At 33.2% G+C, this 23360-nt stretch overlaps 1 protein-coding gene across 1 annotated transcript; it reads left to right on the top strand.

Annotated features, from left to right (window-relative positions):
- Positions 1-3985: 3985 nt before the first annotated feature.
- ebi (transducin beta like ebi) lies at positions 3986-21799 on the top strand. The gene is made up of 8 exons (XM_072520894.1): positions 3986-4335; positions 5312-5599; positions 13538-13821; positions 16784-16936; positions 17449-17640; positions 17763-17989; positions 21065-21254; positions 21357-21799. Exons 1-8 carry the CDS (start codon positions 4278-4280, stop codon positions 21438-21440), a joined length of 1476 nt encoding a protein of 491 aa, XP_072376995.1. The 5' UTR covers positions 3986-4277; the 3' UTR covers positions 21441-21799.
- Positions 21800-23360: the final 1561 nt, after the last annotated feature.

Consider the following 23360-nt stretch of genomic DNA (forward strand, 5'->3'; position numbering starts at 1 on the left):
TTTATACCCATTATACCCATTTTATACCCATCTTCTTCTTCTTCAAGTGCCATCTCCGCGGCGGAGGTCGGCAATCATCATAGCTATTCGAACTTTTGAGACGGCTGCTCTGAAAAGTTCATTTGATGTACATCCGTACCACTCTCTCAGGTTGCGCAGCCATGACATTCTACGCCTCCCTATGCTTCTCTTTCCTTGGATATTTCCCTGCATGATCAGTTGGAGTAAGGTGTATTTCTCTCCACGTGTAATATGTCCGAGATATTCCAATTTTTTTGTTTTTATTGAATTTAAAATTTCCATTTCTTTGTTCATCCTTCTCAGAACCTCTTTGTTTGTGACGTGTTCTGTCCATGATATTTTCAGAATTCTAGTAAATTCGCCGCTCAGCTGAAAGACCAGTCCTTGAGTGACCTTCTCGTCTATTCGAAGGGAATTCTCGAATAACGGATATTTAGTATATATGGGACATTTTATGTAGAGAGTTTTCAGTTTTTTTGAATAACAGTTAGTTTTGAATATCGCGTCAAGTTTTTAAAATGTAACGCACGTATTGTAATAAATGTAGATAAATTATATAATTATTAGTGTGAAATAAATTAGTTATATTGTACAAATAAAGACTTTAAATAAACTTGTAAGTGTTATAAGTGTAGAACCTTTGATAATAAATAAAAACAATAAATTAGATTAATAAAAATACAATATTCATTGTTATTAATACATAAGTAGATAACGTCTACTTCAATGTTAGAAAAATCTAACACTTAGACATTGTTAAAAGTCACTCATTCATAGATCGGAGAAGTTTGAAGTCGATTATATTTTCTCTCTATGTTTATGAATGTATAAATGCCATTTTATGCACCGCACTGATTACCAACTGTTAATAAATGCCACACCATCCCTCTTTTTGTTTCTCCTCTCTATTGTCAAGTGATAAAAATAAAATCCTGACCTGTAAAAATGCAGATGCGTGTTTAACCATCTGTTCTTTATTCTCACAAACCCAAAGTAACTGTAATACCAGATAATTATATAATTAAATAAGTCATGGTACGTTATTAGGTGTCTTACTCTTCTAGTTAGACAAAACAGCTTGACATGAGGAAGTTGCAATTGTTAACTGAGTACTTACTGAAGTATTTAGATCAATCTGTTAAACCTGTCTCGTCAATTTCGTTCATTGTGTTAGATACAATTTATAAAAGGCGAGTGTAAGTTTAGATTATAAAGATATAAAAATCATAAATATAAAATATTGGAATTTAAAAACGACAGGAAAGATCAACGAGCTTGACCTATATAATAATTGCAAGAGAATCTAACAAGTCTTGAAGTCGCAACAGAAGCAATTACTACATATAATGTATCTTTTGCTTCTCTCTCCAATGGCGCTAAAGCATAAGTCGTTCGCTGACCTCCCCAGCATCCGCCTCCAAGCATCCCTTTTCTTGGCTACTCTCCTCTAGTTATCCCCCCTTAATATATCTTTAGCATCGGTTCTTACTTCTCTATCCACTCTCGACCACACTTCTCGACCGCTGAATATTGTGCTCCAGTCTGGCTACACAGTCCACGCGTAAAAAAGGTCGACAATCAGCTGCACAGCACTATGAGGATGATTGCTGGTACAATTAAATCAACTCCCACCCAATGGCTTCTAGTATTAAGTCACATCCCACCTCCACATTTACGACGAGTCGACGCACTTACACGTGAATACAAAAAGATCATGAACAATATAAACCTGCCGATCCACCAAGATACCGAGGATGCACGAAATACCCGTCTCCGTTCTAGAAAACCACCAATGAAAACGGCAAGAATGATACATGAAGAGTTCAACATCACGAATGCATGGTCCCAAGAATGGAACGAATGGCAAAATAACATGCCCTGCATTACCCACAAGCCACCAGGTTTTGATCTTCCACGCAAAACATGGTCCACTCTAAATAGGATCCGAACCAGACATGGCAGATGTGCATACATGCTACATAAATGGGGAAAGAACCCGTCTCCTCAATGTGACTGTGGGGAAAACCAAACCATCGACCACATTATTCAAGAGTATCCCTCAAGATCCTACAATGGTAGCCCTGAAGACTTCCTGTTTGCAACTTCAGAGTCAATTGATTATATAAATACACTTGATGTTTGTTTGTAACTATTTAAAGTTTGTCAAATACCTATATTACTAGTGTTTGTGTATTTGTTCTAAATGTGTTGTAATTGCCATACGATAAATAAATAAATTAATCCACTTCTTCCTTGGTCTTCCTACTAGCCGACGTCACACTATAGATTCACTAAGTGTTCTACTAGGTTTCTGTTATTATCCATACTTATAAGGTGACCTGCCTAGCGCAATCTTTATATTTTTGCATAATTTACTGTAGAGGGTTCTTTGTGATATTGCTCGTGGTTGAACCTTATTCTCTACATACCATTGTCGCAGATGGATCCCAATGTTATTTACAATATCTTTCTTTCAAAAGTAATAATAAGTAAACTCCATTCGCTTAGCTCGGACAAATTTTGACAGATTCATTGTCGGAAACCTACAACACAACAATTCCTACTTCTCAGTATTAATAGCTCAAGTATCCTGCTATTACAGACTTCTTTCTTTAAAAAAAGAAGAATTATTCTAAATAGTCGAAGTGTATACTAAACCCATCAAATTTTGGGTAGTATATATTTAAAAAATATATATTTAGTTGTTATAATTTAACATAACTATTTATTATATGGTGCAGATAAATAAATATTGATTGTCGGTAATTTGCAAAGTTCTATTTTATTTACTATTTAGTTTGTTTACTATTAATATTGGCTATGAGTACGGGTGCTTGGTTGTATAGTAATTTCCCGCCACTTTTAGTCTGTCAAAAAGTAACTAACTTCGCAAAAAAATAATTACTAAATTCACTAGACAGTTCGGACTGGGATTAGCGAACCGAGTTTATTATTGTTTTTTCTGCCATGATCTATATTTCTGCGCCATATGTTGCTATTGGTCGTATGATGGTTTTATATATTTTGCAATTTACTTCCCTATGGATGTCTTTGGAACTAAGACCTGCGACAGAGAGAAGTATGCTTTTTTAGTAAGTGTTATCCTTTTCCGTATTTCCTCCTTCTTGCTGCCATCCTTAGGACGGCTCACATGCCCGCCCAGGGTTTGTGAGCTGTTTTACAACTTCAATATTTGCGTCGTCTATCGTTAAATTTTGAAAGTTTTTTGTTTCCTTGCTTTTATAAGAGCTTTAGTTTTATCTAAGTTGACGGCTAGCCCTATTTCTCTCTAGATGACAACTCTTGTCATCTAAAACCCATTCAGACATTGTCTGAGTACCAGCAGCAACCCCTATTGGGAGTCTTACGTTGCCATGCAGGGTATCTGTTAAATACTTTAACATCACACCAACTTTTTAACAAAAATGTAACACAATAAATTTTGTACCATTTTAATGGTTTTACCCACATATTCAGTGGCTTGACTCATGTACACCTGGTAATAATACACTGATAATAGACATTTTAGTCCGAAAACGTTCTGTGATGTAGCCCGTAAGGGTCTATTTAATTATATACCTTTTATAATGTGCCACAAGATAATAGCTTCAGAAAATATTTTATTCATTATTTCACTTCTCTTCCTAATCATGTACTACAAAATTTGATTTTATTTGTTAAAATTGTGTTTTTTCTTATGTCTTTTAATTGATTTTATTTTCATATATTTAAGTATTCCATAAAATTGTGTTAAGTGTATTACATATATAAAATTCTCAAAAAGAAATTAAATTTTCGGAGAGTACGCGCCAGCAACGCACATAGGCAACATATATTACAGACACACTGGAAATTTCTTTCAAGTTTCGAGGAGAGGCCACAGCCACAAACAAGAGTAGCGTCATTAAACAAATATAGCTTCAAGCCAGCTTGCAAACCATTTGTAAACCAAAAAAGAAAGAAGTGACATTGACAGTTGACTTGTCATGACAAAATGAAAAAGGTTAAAAATTTTGTTAGTTAAACAATTTCGTTGGATACTCGATAGGCGTTGGACAAAAACAAAAATTGCTTAGGGCGAAACTTCAAAATATTTACAATCAGTATTATACAAGGACCAATTAAACTTAGCCTTTATTCTTTCAGAAGGCCTAGAAGAAAATGATTGTTTGACCGCTGACACGAGTATTTGTTGATTGTTTACCGAAAAAAATTAAAACTTTTTTTAAATAGATGGATCGGTACAAATAGCCAAAATGAGTTTCTCAAGTGACGAAGTTAACTTTTTAGTTTATAGGTATTTACAGGAATCTGGTGAGTACATGCAAAATAAAGAAGATTCATACACACATAACCTGGTTATGGGACGCGTCCAAAAAGGAACAGAAAAATTACAAAATTTGAAACTTCATTACTCTCCTCTATTACCTTAAATCTAAATAAGTATTACTTTAAAACATAAACATTGTAATTACAATGTTTTCTAATATTCCCACCATATTCCAATGCCTATGTGGTTGGCTAATTTTGACTATATAATAGCTTTTTATATCAGAAATCTATCTGTATGATAGGGAGAATCCACATTTTAAAACCACAGCAGATTTTGTTCCAAATATAATCTCTCTGTCCACACATTGTTGAATTCTCTTTGGAAACCTTTCTTCTAACATTGTTTTATTAATTAAGTGGTAAAACTGGTTGTTAGTATGGGTTTGCTTCAGGGAAGTTGTTTTGTTGACACACAATCTGTATCTTCCATTTTGTTTTTCTCAAAATAATCAAAAAATAGCAGCCTTAAAGATTGATGCATACACTAACCAAGACCACAAGTATTACTTGACCATGTGTTTGCACTGGTACACAGATATATTAATTAACATATTAGTAAGAGTACTCCTTGTATTGTAAACTTACAAATACTTCTCTATAATTGATGAATCAAGCATGCAAGGCTACATTCATGTTCTTTGTTATAGATAAATAAGTGAAAAATATTCAGTATGAGGTGTAGTTATGGTTAAATTTTGCTTAATGATAGATATGATTGTGCAAATGTGTCAGAAAACTGATTCAACATGCATCTCCAGCTTTTGATCTTTTTATCAATTCTTATGGTTTAGTTTTTAAATATTTTCAATAGAAGGCTTGTGAGGTTAATAGTGTCATATTGAACTATTTTATTGCACAGTTATTTATTTATTTTCTACAAAGCAAAGCTATTAAGTTGGTAACCATTCAGTTATTATGTAAAGAATTTCTGTACTTAGTTACAAATGATATATTTTAGGATTTCAACATTCAGCGTATACCTTTGGAATAGAATCCCATATATCCCAATCAAATATAAATGGAGCACTGGTGCCTCCTGCAGCCCTATTAAGTATCCTTCAAAAAGGGCTGCAATATACAGAAGCCGAAATTAGTATTGGGGAAGATGGTACTGAACAAAGGCTAGTAGAAAGTCTTAGTTTAATAGATGCTGTGATGCCAGATGTAGTAGCTAGTAGACAAAATCAACAAAACCAGCAAAAGCAGGCTGTTAAAGCGGAGCAATCAGAAACAAATGGAGAGGAAGGTAATTTTAATATTTACAGAGTTGCACACAATGTCTACCTTTAAATATTTTGTTTTTAATACAGCTGTTACATAGATTTAATTAGAAATTCAGATATTTGTATATCGAGGGCCATATAATGTACAAATACTGAGTAAATTGCAAATATACTATTTTATATAGTGTTGAAATACATAAATAGCTCTTTCATGTTTAATTAGGCTTGTAGTTGGATTGATTTAACCATTGCTTACGATTTTTGTTACATTGTTTACTTCAACATTTTTTTATTTTTCCTTGTTATGTTTTATGTTGTTGTCATCTGGAGATTTGCTATGTAGTGGGTTATTACTTTCATATAATTATGATACTTTAGTGGTGGGCTAAACTGTGATTCTGCAATCACAAGTATAACTGTGGTCATGATTTTTATTCATTGTGATTTTTATCTATGTAATTTAACAGAGAAACTAAATAGTCATATGTTAAACTCTGAATAAAAGGCGTTGCCATTATGGGACATCATAAAATTCTACAAGTGTTATTATTTGGGTATATCCGATGTGGCCAGATGTTTTAGTTGCATGTGTTTATCTAAATTAGATGCGCAAAGACAACTTTGCCTTACAAATATGGCATGACACATAATTATATTAAACATTGATACAAATACGATGAGATACACAAATTTAATAAACTGAAACTCTAAATATCCTTTTCATTTTCTTCAAATAATATTTGTTTATGTACTAATATTACACTAAACTTTCAATGTTCATATTCCTCCAAAGATGATATAATAATATCTTTGCCTTTGCATTTCTTATTAGAAAGACACTTCACAATACTGCCGACTACCTCTATCTAGTTCCTTGTTATTATGTTACATGTCTCTCATTTCACAACTTTGTGACTAAGGCGAGAACATATGAAATATCACATTTTGGTGATCAATAACTAATATAGAAGGGGAAATAAGACTGAAATCACAGTCACAATAAATTTTGTGGTTATTCACAGGTTGTGATTGTTATTTTCTAATCACAGCTGTTAAATCACAGGGTAGTGATATTCTCTAGTAATTTCATTTTATTTCTAATCGTTTCTCTCAATTTTTCAGTGTTTTACCTCAGCTTTGCTATTATTTTCTTATGTAGTATTTTGAATTTAAATTAAAAATCAGCAATCTAGATAATCAGCAACCTTTTTAATAATATTGTAATATCTCTGATTGATGAATATATACTCTATATGGTTTCGTTTGATGTTATTTTTAGTATCTTGAGAGGATTTCCATGTATATATTCATAATAAACAGAATAAAAGTATCAGGATATGTCACAGTCATTTATGTTCATCCCTTTTCTAAAACTCATTTGAAATGTTAATGCATTTTAAATGCATTACCGGCTACATAGTTAATAGGAACAAATTATCATATAATCTATAAAAAAGTTACTAAGTGGACTTTTACTTTCTAAATTTTCAAAAAATCGATTTTTGTTTTTTTTGCATAAAAACATTCCTTAGTATCATAGAAGTACTGTCCTAAAATTTTATCAAGAAATTCAAAATAGAAACAAAGTTATAGCTGTATTTATAATAGTACCCATGAAACTCGTTTATACAACACTACATGCCTCCTTCACTGGCTAGACAATTTCTTTCTAAAACTTATAAAAGGTAGCACTTGTTTTATATTACTGAAATTTGTCAAAAATTATTGTTTTTAAAACCAGAAAAAATGTCTGAATTTTGTGGTCATTTAAAAGGCAGTCAAAGTAAGACATCAAAAGAGGACAGAATTATGAAAAAAAAAGGTTTGACTGACCATTTACAGCTTTTACTGGACAGTGAGGGCACTTAATATGTACCAGGTATCGCAGATTAGAAGTAAAAAAATAAATATTGCTAGTTTATTCTATAAAATTACAGTAAAAATACTTTAAATGCATTTTTTTAAATCACATTTTTCAAAACTGAAAGATGTTGCAGTCGCTACTTAATAAAACTAGCTTGTGTTAGCTGCTCAATATTTATTAGAAAAAAATAACATACTGAAATTAAATTACTATAAGTCTTCTAAAATAGCATAAGCTATTTTTTGGCTTTCAAATATACCATACTTAAATAATAATTAATAATAATTAATTGTTTTATGTATGATTTTGATGTCACAGCTAAAATGATACAGATAAGATGAAGCATTACACAACTTATCAATTCGAAATTTGCGAGGTAGGCGTTGTAATAAATTCATATTGCAGTTATTTTTATGCTTAATTTGACATTTCAAAGTATTTAATCTGCAAATAACAAAATTATTTAAGAATGGGTCACTGAACTACGATTAGTGGAAGAAATTTAAATATTACTCTCCATAGAAATGGATATAGCCAAAGAGACATATCCAAAATGGTAAATAAATGTTCATCAACAGTTCAGCACATTATTGAACGTTACCAAAATGAAAATACAGTTGAAAATAAATCAAGGTTAGCTCCAAATAAGATGTTTACCTAAGTGAGGAAAGATGGATTGTCAGATAAATAGCAAATAATTCTACAAAAAGGGCACCAAAATTGCGAGATGAGGTAAAAGGACAGTTTGGAAAACAATGCAACCCCGAAACAATTAGACGGATATTACAAAAGAACCACCTACATGGTCGGACTGCCAGAAATAAACCTTTTATTAGCCAAAGAAATAGATTGGTGTTTGCTAGGGAAAATATTAACAAAGATTTGAACTTTTGGAATTCAGTAATATTTGCAAGATAAACTTGTTTGGGTCTGATGGAAAAATATTGGCGTGGAGAAAGCCGAATGAAGAACTAAAATTAAAAAATATGAAAGCTACGGTAAAGCATGTTGGAGGTGGAGTGATGATGTGGGGGTGTGTGTCATCTGCAGGAGTAGGTAACATGCATTTTATTGAAGAGAATATGAACCAATACATGTACTTGGGTATACTAAAGCAGAATCTTGCTGCTAGTGCTCAAAAATGAGGTATTAATAACAATTACTTACTGGTTTTATCAGGACAACAATGTAGAATAAATGTCATATCGGGTTTCATATTTTGTTGATTTATAATTTCTGAAATGTCATTAACACCAGTCCAGTCACCAGATTTGAATCTTATTGAAAATTTGTGGTTGACATTAAAAAATATAGTAAATAGTGCCCCAATATCAAATAGAAATGAATTGAAAGTAAAAATTACTGAAGCTTGGGACACAATTTCCCTAGAGTACACTAGAAGGTTGGTCGAATCAATGCCTAGATGACTGCAGGCTGTAATTGATAATGAAGGAGTACCTACAAAATATTAGCAATCATTTTTCAATGTGTAGAGTTTGTTTTCTTTATTAATTTTCTTGTTTTCGTTTGCATCATTTTAGCTGTGACATCAAAATCATACATAAAATAATTAAATATTTATTATTATTTAAGTGTGGTATATTTGACACCCAAAAAATAGCTCATACTATTTTAAAAGACTTCTAGTAATTTCATTTCAGTATGTAATTTTTTTCTAATAAATATTGAGCCACTGACACAAGCTAGTTTTATTAAGTAGCTACTACATCATTTAAGATGTAAGTCACTGTAAAGTTAAAAAATTACCCCAACTTTTTAGTGCCGGGGCAAATTCACCCCAAAACAGGCGCTTTTCCGAACTTTTCCGAACTTTATATAAAACCAGATATAAAGGCCTTAAAAGTATAAAAAAAGGTTAATGTTACAAAGGTTTATTTATAAGTTTTAAGTCTCACGAATTGAATCCCGTTTGAACTAAAAACAAATGGTTACAGGGAGGCAGAAAAGTGTCTCCCAAATTAATATGCATCTTTTGGAAGATGTCCTCTGCAGTGGTGAAAAACAACTAAAAATATAAAAAAAAATATTTTGGTATACCTCAAAAACCTTAGCAATTAATAGAAAAAATTATGACCATAAATATAATAGTTATTTTTTTGTTTAATATTTAAAAACTGTCTTTTTTTAATTTAGAAAGTAATAGCCCTCTTAAGAAATAGTTAGAAAGTATTTAAGCATATATTTTAATGTATTTATTAAAATGTTGGTAGCATTAATTATTGTATTTCTTAACGATGTTACTGAGTATCAATGGCAAATTAAAATCCTCCATACACTAATTATTTTTAAGAATGATTATTTACCATTAATGTAATAAAAACTGATATGGATTAAATTAACTGCTTTCCCTTTCTTTAACCAAATGATTAGCTCTTCTTCAGAAATCATTTCTCGCGCATTAAATGTATACAGAGGTTATTTACAATAACATCACAAATTTAGAACAGATTAAAAAAGTCAACATGATTAAAATAAATGCTTGGAAATAGGTTTTGAACTTCAACTTGATAACTGTAAACAAGCATCAATAACTGATCACAATAAAGCTCTAATAAACGTCTACACATCTTTGTTAAAGGATGTTGTTAGTGTTATATAATAATTAATTGGAGTTTTAAATTGTAAAAATAAACTGTCAAATATAACACAACCTCATTTTAATGTAATAAAAACAAACTTTTAACTGAAATTATTTTATTAAACATGTGGTAATAGTCCTGGAGCCGATTACCATTCTCTTAGGTTTTTCAACCAAGATCTTCCCTTCCTTCTGTTCTCTATTTTGCGTTGGAATATAAGCCGTAAAATTCTTATTTTTTTTATATGTCCATTATAGTGCAATTGTATTTCTTTCAGTTCATTCCTCAGTAAATCTCTTTTTTATAACCATAACCAAATCGCCCTAAAATGGGCGATTTGGTTATGGTTATTATACTTCAAAACAATCCTTAAGAGGGCGACTGAAAGACCATCATGAAAGATATAGTTAGGGGGAAGTGGGAAAGGAGTACAAACTGAGCTATTTATCTAACATGCATCCGCGCTTAATCAAATTTCGATGCTATTGATTTGCATACTCTTTTTTTTTGTTTTTTTTTTCACAATACATTCTTTATTTTTAATATATTAGGTAGAGTTTGCATCATGGTGCACCTTACGGCAGGACTAGTAACGCTATCTCTTGTCCGGGCCATGCATAATACTCTCTCTACTTTCCTTACACTACTTAAATTGCTATTATGGTATAGGCTGTGATAACAACTAGATGGTTGTTTTTATCCTCTACAGATAACAGAAAACAGGTTCTTCACGACCTTTTAATACACACACAAATCAGTTCAGTTTTAAATTGTTATTGCTTGTTAAGTGAACTAATTAACTGTCGATTTCTTTTAAAGAAATCAATAGTTAATTAGTTACAAAGAAAAGAACTGAGTTTATCTACTGTTTTCAACATGGTTCTATGTAAGTTTTTAAATTTTTATTTAAAAAATTTAACTTTATATGTTATTCTTTATGGTTTAATACTTTAATAAGAAAGGTGGTGTCATTTGTTTTTATTTACAATAATACTTATTAACAATCTCCTTTCTTACAGTCATTGTAATTGTGGATCCCTTCATTCATGGATACACAATGTATATTCTGATAATGTACAAGTTATCATCTATATTTTTCATCCCCTATTACATAGCTAAATTGATTGTGTATTTCAATTGTTTTTAATCCTTTTTAGTAGGGTTAAAATTATATTGATTCAGATATCAATTTTTCATTGATATGTTGCCAATATTTTAGCATTTGGTAGCTTAATATTACTCTGGAATAGCTAACTTGTGAATACTCAGTTTTTATCAAATATCTCCTTGGGAGTATCCTATAAAATACCACAAAAATATTCAGATTTTTTTGTCATTGATTGTCATTGTCAGGTCTATAAAAGATAGATATGCTGGTTTATTGTACTCGATGGCCTATAGTACAAATACGGCGATCTTCCGGATCTGAATCCTTGTTGTTCATCTGATAAAGTTTTTAGTTTATTGATTTTGTTGGTTAGGACTTTTGTGGTAAGCTTATGTGCGGTGTTTAGTAAATTTATACCTCTATAATTGTTGGGGTCTTCTTTATCTCCTTTCTTGAACATTCTAGGGTTATATTTTCTCCTCCGTGTTTTAGAAGCTCGTCGTTTATTCCGTCTGGTCCTGGTGACTTTCTATTTTTGAGTGAATTTATGGCTCTCTCTACTTCCTGAAAATTGATTTCTATTTCGTGTAATAATTCAGGTACGTTATTGTGTTGATTAATATTTTTCTTTCCTTTAAACATTTCCGTCAGGTATCTTTCCCATTCGTTTTCTGGTATGTTATTGTATTCCTTCAATTCTGCCATTTCTTTCTATTGGTTTCTTATGAATCTCCATATTTGTGTTTGTGTACCGTAGAAGTCGCTTTCCATCCTTTTTTTAAACTGTTCCCAGTGTTCATTTTTTGTTGTTCTTACCAAGTGCTTTGTTTCATTTCGTATTCTTCTATAGGTGTCTCGGGATTCTGGAGTATTTGATGTTTTTTACTTCGTGTAGGCCTCTAGTTTCTCTTTACAATTCTCTTTTATTTCTTTTGTGAACCATGGTGTATTGTTGTTGTTTCTTTTGTTCAGTATGACTTTGCATTTTCCTAGAGCTTCTGTTGTTGCTTCTTCAATGTTGTTTTTGTATCCTTTCAATCGTCGTAATTGTTGTTCCCTTTCTATAATAATGTTTCTCTCTTTTTCTAGGAGTATATTTGAACTAGTAATTTTTCTTACTCCAGCGAGTTCTTTGACTTTTTGATGCCAGTTGAACTTGTCATATTTGTTTTGCTAGTCCTATGTTTCTCTAAATTGGTTTGAACAATACACTTCTTTTGCCTCTCTTATTTTTATTATTATTATTATAAATTCTAACTGTTTGTATCAAATCTCATCTTATTTTTCGCATGTTTTGTTCTCTAGTTCTTTATATAGCTATCAATCTCCAAAACTTTATCTGTCATCTAGCCTTTTTCTTTGTATTTTGTTGTTGTTGTTCTTCTTCTTTCTCTTTATAACCAATTCTGGTTGTTCATTGACGGATTGATTCCTCTATGGAAGGTTGTCACTCCGTCTTTTACGCAGTCGTCCGATACTTCTACTGATTTGTGATTTATCTCTTGCTATTTTGACCACACGGGTCTCCCTCATGCTGCTTATGTGATTATTCCATTTTTTTCTGTTTGATGTCCATTCGTTTATACACTGTATGTGTCACATTTTCTTCTAATGTCTTTACTCCTCTTTCGATCTCTCAGCGTATTTCCTGTAATTCTTCTCAGTCTCAATCTCTACCGTTTCCAGTAAGTAGCCTTTGTGTTGTGTGTCGGGTCTTGTTTCTGATACATATTTGATTATTGGTCTTACAGTGTTATTAAGGCATCCCGCCAGGCTATTTGCTCTTTGTGCTTGATCTCTCACTTCTTTTCCAGGTCTCCATAGCTTGACAGTGTATGTCCAAGGTATTTTATTTCCATTACTTGTTCAATACTGATGCCATCGATTTCTATTTTACATATTGACATATATGACTTATTGTCATATTAAATTCTTTTGCTCTTGTGTTAAATCTGTGGACTGGTCTTTGCAGACTATCTTCATCTTGGACTATCAATATTGCATCGTCTGCGTAACAGAGTATTCTCACTTCTTTGTTTCCCATTCTCTATCCTCTTCCTTTGTTGACACTTTTGATGATTTCATCCATGATTAAATTGAAGAGCATATTTATTGTCTTGGGAAGGATTTTGTGGAAAAATGTTAATATATCTTGTATATCGACATTATGTAGAGAAATGCTTGTATATGTTGTATATGGTCCTTGGTGCAAATGTTTTATTTAAATAAAAAACCATGGTCAAAAAGTGGAAAAAATCAAAATAGTAAAAAAGAAACAGTAAAACAGTAATAACTTTAAAGTCACTTGTTAGTTTTTATTTCTCACCATTTTCTTAATTTAATAAAATCTAATCTTTCCCTTTTAAACAAAAACTTCTGAATGTTCCAGCTGCAGTGGAATCTACACAAAGTGAAACCATGGAAGTGGATGTCACTATCGAGATTCCATCCTCGAAAGCAACAGTACTCCGTGGACATGAATCTGAAGTTTTTATTTGTGCTTGGAATCCCACCATCGACTTACTGGCCAGTGGATCTGGAGACAGTACAGCTAGAATCTGGGATATGTCAGACAACACAGCCAGTCCTAATCAGCTGGTCCTGAGGCATTGCATACAAAAAGGAGGCACGGAGGTGCCTAGTAATAAGGATGTTACATCGTTAGATTGGAATGTAAGTATATATAGTATATAGTGTTGACTACTTCTTGCTTATTCATCAGAGTATTGAAAATAATATGTTTATGTTCCTTCTTTAGAATACTATCATCGAATGTGTCCAGTGTGTTGTGCTTTTTGACTAATAAAGGGCCTTACAGTTATTTCTGGAAATCTGACTGTGTAGTGTGTACCCCTCTGTCTGTATACAGTAAGCGCCACGCTGGTAGACACACAGGTACCTAATCACTAGACTTATTTGATGTACTTCTCACATGTGACTTTCAGTCATCGCTCACAGATCGCGCATGGCGTTTTATTTGTGACTGATTTCTGCTAGAAGCACCTTCCCACGTGTCACAAATCATCACATTTGTGACAATCACATTGTCACAAATGTGAATCATGTGCCATCAGTCACAAATAAGTGCAAGAAAAATCATTAGAATACAGCAAACCGGCATATCTATGTTTCGTGGACCTTAAGAAGGCATTTGACCGAGTCAAATTAAAGGACGCTATCCATTTATTGTACGCAAGAGAGATACCTCTAGGAATAATCAAAATGATCGAAAATATCTACCAAAACAACACAATAAAAGTAAAAGTGGAAGAAGAACTAACCGACCCTATTGAAGCTGGCAATGGGATAAAACAGGGAGATTCCCTGAGTCCTCTATTGTTCAACCTGATTATAGATGAAATAAAAAGCAAAGTAAGAACTAAAAGAAGGTTCCAAATGGGAGAAAACCAACTTAAAATAATCTGCTATGCAGACGACGCAATACTACTCTCTCAAAGTGAAGATGATTTACAACGTATGCTGCGCCAATTTAATACAACCACCAGAAAATTTAACATGTTAATTTCCCCAAAAAAATACAAAATGCATGGTTACAACAGCAAATTTACTAAGATGTAAATTGGAGTTGGAAGGTCAGATAATAGAACAAATGATGGAGTTTAAATATCTAGGCATCACATTATCTAGGTACGTAAAGCTCGAAACTGATGTAGAAGATTAAGTGATTAGAGCAAATAGGCTGCCCGAATGAAACAATATAGAGAAATAAAAAAATTAAAATATCGGTAAAGAAATGAAAGGCAGAATTTACAAAACAGTCATCAGACCAATAATGACATACGCGTCAAAAACACGACCTGACAGAGAGGACAAAAATGATGTTAGAAACAGCAGAGATGAAAACACTTAATAAAAACAGATATACGACGTAGATGCAAGGTGGAGGCTACATCAAGAACTGGGTAAAAAATAGAAGAGTAGAATGGAGCGATCATATAAGCCGGATGACAACAAATTGAATAGTAAAGACGGCAAGAACAGTTCGCCGATAGGATAGGAAAACGATCCGTAGGAAGACCACGAAAACGATGTAACGACAACTTACTGGAGGCACATTGAAAATCAGCCATGTCTACATAAAAAGAAGAAGAAGAAGATATTTCTTGAATTATATTTTTAGTTTGAAAGAATTACGTCATGACTGGCCTTTTGGCTTTGCCAGTGCCATTAACTTAGGAAAAAAAAAGAATTTCGTTGTTTTTGTTCCAAAAAATAAACACATAAAGCATATTTTCATATTGTTTTGCTTAATTACCTATTGTAATATACTATAATATATCACCGAAAGTATATTTTGTTTATTAAAATTATATGAAGAACACATATTTTACAATACAAACTTTTGAAGTAGGTATCAGTAATAATTGGCGCCTTTTTTAGAGTAAAAGGTACAATCTTACATATAACTGCGGATATAGATGATGTGGAGTCTTATTTGGTATATAGTTTCATTATTAGAGCATAAATAAACGGTGTGTCAAATTTTTGGGTGAATAATTTAATACTCGCCCGGAAATGGTCAAATTTAATCGATCCACAAACTAAATTGCTATTATTCAACATTGTAAATTGCTAGTATTCCACAGGTTTGCACTTAACTAGCTATCGGATCTTCCCGTACTCCGATATATTGGTTTATTATTTATAATTTCAATAGTTACACCAGTGTAATGTTTCCAATTCATTCTAAAAATATGTGTACTCGTAAATGTAGTTTTTCCCTTAATAGTTTTTCTTTGTTTCGTGAATACTGTATGAGCTGAGTTATATAGTTGTACTGAGCTAATAATTTTTTATTCAATCTATTCAGAATAACATACTCCTTAATCATTTTTTTTTTCTTTTGGCTTGCTCCATGTAATTCGTTCGAGTTCCAAACGTAACACAGGGAACAGCAATTTCGTTGTCTTAAATCTGTGACTTGTTTTCAGATCAGTAACTCTCTGTCTTCATATTTTTCACTCAAACCAACTGAATGGTCTATCGGTACTGAACCAATAAATTTCCATTGTAGAGCAGTACACACTTCAAACTCCGCTTTGAGCTATCGATAAACATTCCCCATTCAGTTGCATTATAGACTGAAATTCCCAAGTCTTCCATTAAACCACGTACATTATGGTAATATACAAATCCACCTTCACTTCGAGAGTATTGTAAAAACTTACTTTGTCTTGATCATTCAATCTCGATCTCTTGATCGAAAATAGGATACCTTAGCTCCCTTTTCATGCACGTTTCTCTCACCCAGTCTTGATGCTAAGACATGTGAAGCTTTATTGGATAGCCCTAAATCTCGTACTAAATCTTCAACTGTTGTGGAGCAAAGCCCATATCGGAGGTGAGTGTCAGTCAATAGGAGAGCAATAGTGCTTCCTATGATCCATGCTAGATTGTGGGGTATAGAAAAAACTTGACATGGTAGAGAAAAACTAATTGTAGTATTGAAACCAACATGCCTATAAAACAGCTCAATAATCAATCTCAACAGAATTGCTGACAACCTGGCAACCTTCTTCCTTGCTCTGGTTTTGGAATCCAAGCAACACTTATCAGTGATGTAGTTAATCGTATAACGTGGAAGTATCTTTACTAATGTTGTTCTTATTTTTAGTGTGATGGAAGCTTACTAGCAACAGGAAGTTACGATGGGTATGCGAGAATCTGGACAAGTGATGGTCGTTTAGCAAGAACTTTAGGACAGCATAAAGGACCAATATTTGCACTGAAGTGGAACAAAAGAGGCAACTATATTCTATCCGCGGGGGTAAGTCATTTGTAACTTGATAGTTGTTCAAGTTTATATCATAGCCATATGTTGTTATAAATATCTAATCATCAGATTAATAATTTTAACGTAAAGAAAGTGAATTTCAAAAATAAAAATGTAAGTTTTTATACCCAGCCGGATTATATTATGAACAAATGGCAATACTACTCCTGTTCCATTTCAGTTCCTCCCAACCACATATAGTCTGTTTTCCAACTTTAACCCTTGAACTTCTTTAACATTTCTTTGCTGTCTTCTACTAACACGATATCATCCACAAACGATCCCTTCCCTTACCTTTTCTGTCAGTACATCCATAACAAGATTAAACAGGTAGGGATTCAGTGAAGAACCTTGATGCAAACCAACCGTCATTGGAAAACTTTTGATCAATTTAACACACATCCTTACTTTCGTGATGCTTCACGAGCCTTACATACTTCTCAGGAACCCATTTCCCTCTCATACTTTTTGTATCATATATTTTAATTCGTATTTCCTACTTTTAGGTTGATAAAACAACAATAATATGGGACGCAGCCAGTGGACAATGTACACAACAGTTCAGTTTCCATTCTGCACCAGCTTTGGACGTCGATTGGCAAACCAACACTTCATTCGCCAGTTGTTCGACAGATCAATGTATCCATGTTTGTAAATTGTCGATGGACAAACCTATAAAATCCTTCCAGGGGCATACGGTAAGATTCTGCTAATTGTTTTAACATACATCCAGTGACTAAAAAAACACCAAACAGATAAATCTTAATCTGGCAGTGTTACTGTTTTGATTTTGTTTGATAAATACCTGTATTTCTTTTAGAACGAAGTAAATGCTATTAAATGGGATCCTCAGGGACAACTTTTAGCATCATGTTCCGATGATATGACGTTGAAAATATGGTCCATGAAGCAAGATACGTGTGTGCATGATTTACAAGCACATTCAAAGGAAATTTATACGATCAAATGGTCACCAACAGGTCCAGGAACTCATAATCCCAATATGAATCTTATATTAGCATCCGCAAGTTTCGATTCGACAGTTAGGTAAGTGCAAGGTTTTGCTTTTGTTAGAAAAAACTTAGGAATAGGAAAATTATGATACATATACAACTCGTGTGGTGAGCCTATTCGACTTGGATCAAACGTAATAGTTAAGTTACACTTTGTAACGATTAAAAAGCTCAGCGTGGACAAAGAGTGACTTTAGGTGGTAATAAATCGATCTTACACAGGAACATTACGAATACCTCGTTGTTCAGTATCGAAGCGTCATTGGGGTGGATATATGGGTAAGTTTGACCTTAAAACCAAGAAATACTTAATACAGCTACACTGCAACGATGGGCACCAGTAAATCTTAACCAGAAATTTATAAAGGACTCAAATTCGTTATAAAACATCAAATTATTACTTACTAAAACTATTAAAATTGGCATGGCATGCATAATGAAAAAAAAATGATCTCGTCAATAGAATAAAATCATCAAAAATAAGTAATAAACTTTAATAAACGTAATTATTCATTACTATAAAATAGGTAACATACAACTCATACAACTGAAAGCAAGACCAATCGACATCGATATAATTTAAGTGTATACACCTACAACAGAAGAAACGGAAGAAGAGGTAGAAGAACTATACCATAGCATTAATCAAGTCGTGAAAAGATCTAACAATTGTCATGGGTGACTTCAACGCCAAAGTTGGGGCCAGCAAAACATCATTTGCAGTTGGACCATTTGGACTAGGAAACCGGAACGATTGGGGAGATACATTGGAGATAAGATAGATTTGCGGAAGCAAATCAATTATTAATAATGAACACCTGGTTTAAGCTACACCCAAGGAAATTGTACAACTGGAAATCTCCACAGGATTCTGTAGGAAGGATTGTAAGAAATCAGATTGATTACATGCTAGTAAATAAGAGCTATATGAACAGTTGTACATCTGTCAAAACATACCCGGGGACAGGCATAAATTCTGATCATGTACCAGTTGTAGGTAATTTCAAAGTCAGAATGAAGAAGGTTACAAGTAAGTCGATGAAGAAGTATGATGTTAGAAAACTGAAAGATCCCAATGTTCGACTGAAGGTGAGTGAAAACCTCAATACAAAGGTGATAAAATGCAGAAATGCAGGAACTATAGAGGAAAATCTGACCATTATACAAGAAACGGTGAGAGAAATAACAGAACAACACCTGAAAAAAGATACAGAGAAAAAACAAAGAAAATCTCCAAGAATATAAGAGAATACACACCATCGCCACAAGAAAGATTAGATAAGCCAAAGAGAAACAAAAAACAGATCAATGTCAAGAAATAGAGGAGTATCAGAGGCGATATGATAACTTCAATGTTCCTCGAAATGTGAAGGAAATAGCCTTAAAGTTCCGAAAACGCACAGCGGAAAAATACCAGATGATGAAGGCAATCTTGCCATAACCAAAGAAGATAAAAAAGAAAGTATGGGAAGAATACGTGGAGAGACTTTTCCACGACTTTAAAACAATACAAGAACCCACCATTGAATAAAATTCAGGTCCCGAAATCCTACCAGAAGAAATAACGGCAGCCGTCAGACAAATGAAGGATGGAAAGGCACCGGGACTTGATGAAATTCCTGCAGAACTGCTGAAGCTATTAGATGCAGAACAAATAAAAATAATAACTGAAATATTTATTGAAATGTACAAGGCAGGAAAAATACCAGTAGAGTGGCGCAAATCGGAGTTCGTACCATTGCCCAAAAAACCAAGAGCAAAAGTTTGTGATGACTAGGGTCATAAGCCTAATGAGCCATCTGCTGAAGCTGTTTTTAAAAGTCATCCACAAAAGAATTTACCGGAAATGCGAGAAACAAATTGCGCCCAATCAATTTGGATTTGTGAACGCCGTTGGTACGAGGGAAGCTTTATTAGTACATGAAACCTTTCGATAGAGTCAGGCATGAACAAATGATAGAAGTGCTAAAGAGAACGGATTGCCGTAAAAGTCCTAAAAATAATAGCTAACCTGTATTGGAATCAATCAGCGGTGCTCCGAATAGATGCAGAATATACAAATCAGGTCAAAATCTTAAGGGGAGTGAGACAGGGGTGCATAATTTCATCACTGATATTCGGAATGGAGTCAAGCTCTAGCAAGCCTGTGGTATGCAGATGATGCAATAGTGTTCCAATACCATAGAAGGGCTGCAAAACTTAATGAACAATATAACGGAAACACAGTAGAACATATGGACTGGATATAAACACCAGCAAAACTAAGCTAATGATCATCAGCAAGGAAAACATAACTGGAGCAAATCTATGTGTGAACCAAATGAGAATTGAACGTGTCTCACAGTAAAACTACTTGGGAACTATAGTCAATGAGTCGTGGGACAATACCCAAGAGATTAAATGTCGCATCGGAAAGGCAAAAAGTGCATTCTTGACTATGAGCTCTGTGTTCAAGAGCCATGACCTCACCCTTGAAACAAAAATAATGCTTCTTAAATATTACGTGTACTCAGTGCTTCTGTACGGAGTAGAAACTTGGACATTGAAGGAGGAAACTCTATCAAAACTTGAGGCTTTTGGGCTGTGGTTATACAGAAGGATCCTGAAGATACCAATCTGCAGTACTTGGGACATATAATGAGAAATCAAGGCAGATACGAGCTACTCCAAGACGACTAGTAGAAACAACAGAGATGAAAATACTCCGAGGAATATCGGGGAAAAGTCTGTTGGATATCGGGGAAATGTACGAAGAAGTATTGGCAGGCCAAGAAAAATATGGTGCGATAATTTAAACAATTTAGGAGGCTAATATTGAACTAGAAACAGGCTTTAAAGCCTACATACAAGAAGGAAGAAGAAGAAGAATTTATGGTATTTATGGCTTCGATAAATAACATAAATTCTTCATAAAAAGTTCTCTTCTAGGCTCTAAGTAAAGAAAAAAACCTAGCTCTAACCCAGTCGGGTGACAGTGCTGCCAAATATTAATGTTTACAATTTTATATAAAGTTCCTTATAAATATGCAAACTCTCAAGTAGTTGCCTAAGTAGTGTATATTTGCGTAATATTTAGTAATACTTTATTTTTTTCTTTTTATTTTTCCAGGTTATGGGATGTAGAAAGAGGCTTTTGTATTCACAGGTTAACTAAGCATACTGAGCCCGTTTATTCAGTAGCATTCAGTCCAGATGGTAAATTTTTAGCAAGTGGTAGTTTCGACAAATGTGTTCACATTTGGTCGACGCAGTCCGGTCATCTTGTTCATAGTTATAAGGGCACAGGAGGCATATTCGAGGTAATTTTATTGACACTTTTATTTTAGATGTAAAACAATGATCAGTATTTTTGCTGAAGGCAAGAAATGATACGATGGTCTGACTAATAATTTTTTTTTCAGGTATGTTGGAACTCCAGAGGAGATAAAGTGGGCGCCAGTGCTTCCGACGGTAGCGTATTCGTTCTAGATTTGCGCAAACTCTAGCATTGAGAGAAAAATTCTGATATTGAAAAACTTTTGATAGTAGTTAGTAATTATTTAGTTCTACATGTAAAATAATTATTGATGGCTGAATTGAATGATTTAATTTATAAATAAAAGTGAAAAAGGTGAAGAAAAAGTCTGCCGTGACATTTCATAGTGTTAACGAAAACATTTATGTAACTGTTTTACCTGTTTATGTACATACTTGAACATGCTGAAATATTTCCAGTAAGTGATGATGACGAATCGTTGGACGGGCGATTTTTGGATTTAAATTAATTAAGACACATCAGATATACTTAATTGTGAGTTTCTGGACTTATTTTTATAATATATAGGTGAATAAATTTTTATTCCTATAGTTTTTTTATTGTCCCCATCGTTTCTAGTAACACCATAGGTGTAAAACGCGTTGGAATCCAAGAAGATAGTAGCACGAGACCTATACTACTGTACAAAATGAACAGAAATAATGAACTAATCTAAAAACTTAAAGGGGGACATTTACCCAAGTGAAGATTACTCCAGGGAGATATAAGACCAGAGAAGAATACTTGAACAACACTTAAAAGGAAGCAAGAGACAATAGTCAAAAAACATGGCTAAATTATAAATAAGCTAAACATACACGATAAAATATACTGTAGAAAGCAGACAAAAAGCGAAACTGTAAATACTAAAATACCCTGAGGAAGAACGGGAGGTAATGAAAATTAATTGAAAACATAGCGAAAATCACCAAGAAAACAAAAAATAAAGGTACGAAGACAAAAAACCGGGATTATATCTAGAAGTGGAACATAGAAAAGAACTGAACTAAAACGAATGTGGAAAAAGCATCTATGATTCGGTTCGAATGTACTCAAATGGATTAAATTCAATTCCATAGTCCGCATTAGGAAAGCTATGCTTCCAAAAAGAAATGAAAAAAACAAGAAGAAAAATATAGTAAAACTAGGAATCCGGAACATTCAAACATTTTAAGACCAGGGGGAATGGAAGAGGTAGCAAGAGAAAGGCAAAGATAGACTAGCATTACAACAATGGAGAAGGAAATATTAAAAAGAAAAATTACACAATATTCTCTCTGGAGACAACAAGCAACGGAAAAATGATAAAGCATTTATGGTCAACAATAAGATAAGGAAAATAGTTATAAAATTGAAAGCTATGACTGTTATATATAAAAATAGAAAACCAATAGGACAATTATAAACAAATACTGGATATATATATCATCATTCTGGATTTACAATCCTGAGTAGGTCTTAGCCTCCTCAAGAATTTCTCTCCAGTCGTCATTTTCCTCCGCCAAGCACGTATTCCCATATTTCTCATGTCTTCATCGATGTTATCAAGGAATCTTGTTCTGGGTCTTCCTCTTCTTCTCTGACCAATAGGTCTATCAAGGAATGTTTTGCTAGATTGAGCCGAAAATAGCATCTGTTGGCCGTGCAAATTCTGCTGTAGTATTATTTTCAGTAACAAATACACCAGAATAGTATAAAATTGAATTATATGAACAACTGGAAGAATTATATGAAAGATTAGCCAGAAATGACATAGTACTAATAGTAACTTCAATGCAAAAGTAGGTAAATAAAACCAACATAATGAAATAGCAGAGAAAGAAACTATTCATGACGAGACAAACGATAATGGAAGAAAATTATGCCACCTAGCAGCAATAACGAATAGTTACATCATAAGCACAGAAGAGATCATAAAGTAACATACTGATACCTGGGATAGCAGTTTGCAATTAAATAGATTATATAGTAATATCCAAAAAATGGAAAAAAAATAGTGCGTGAAGTCAGATCATAGAGCAGCAAACGCGGACACGGAGTATTTTCTAGTAGTAGGAGAAATACAAATGAATTTAATCAGAACAAAAGAAGATGGAACCTGGAGGAGTTA

This window comes from Diabrotica undecimpunctata, chromosome 1 (genome assembly GCF_040954645.1).
Source record: "Diabrotica undecimpunctata isolate CICGRU chromosome 1, icDiaUnde3, whole genome shotgun sequence".
NCBI classification, from domain to species: Eukaryota; Metazoa; Arthropoda; class Insecta; order Coleoptera; family Chrysomelidae; genus Diabrotica; species Diabrotica undecimpunctata.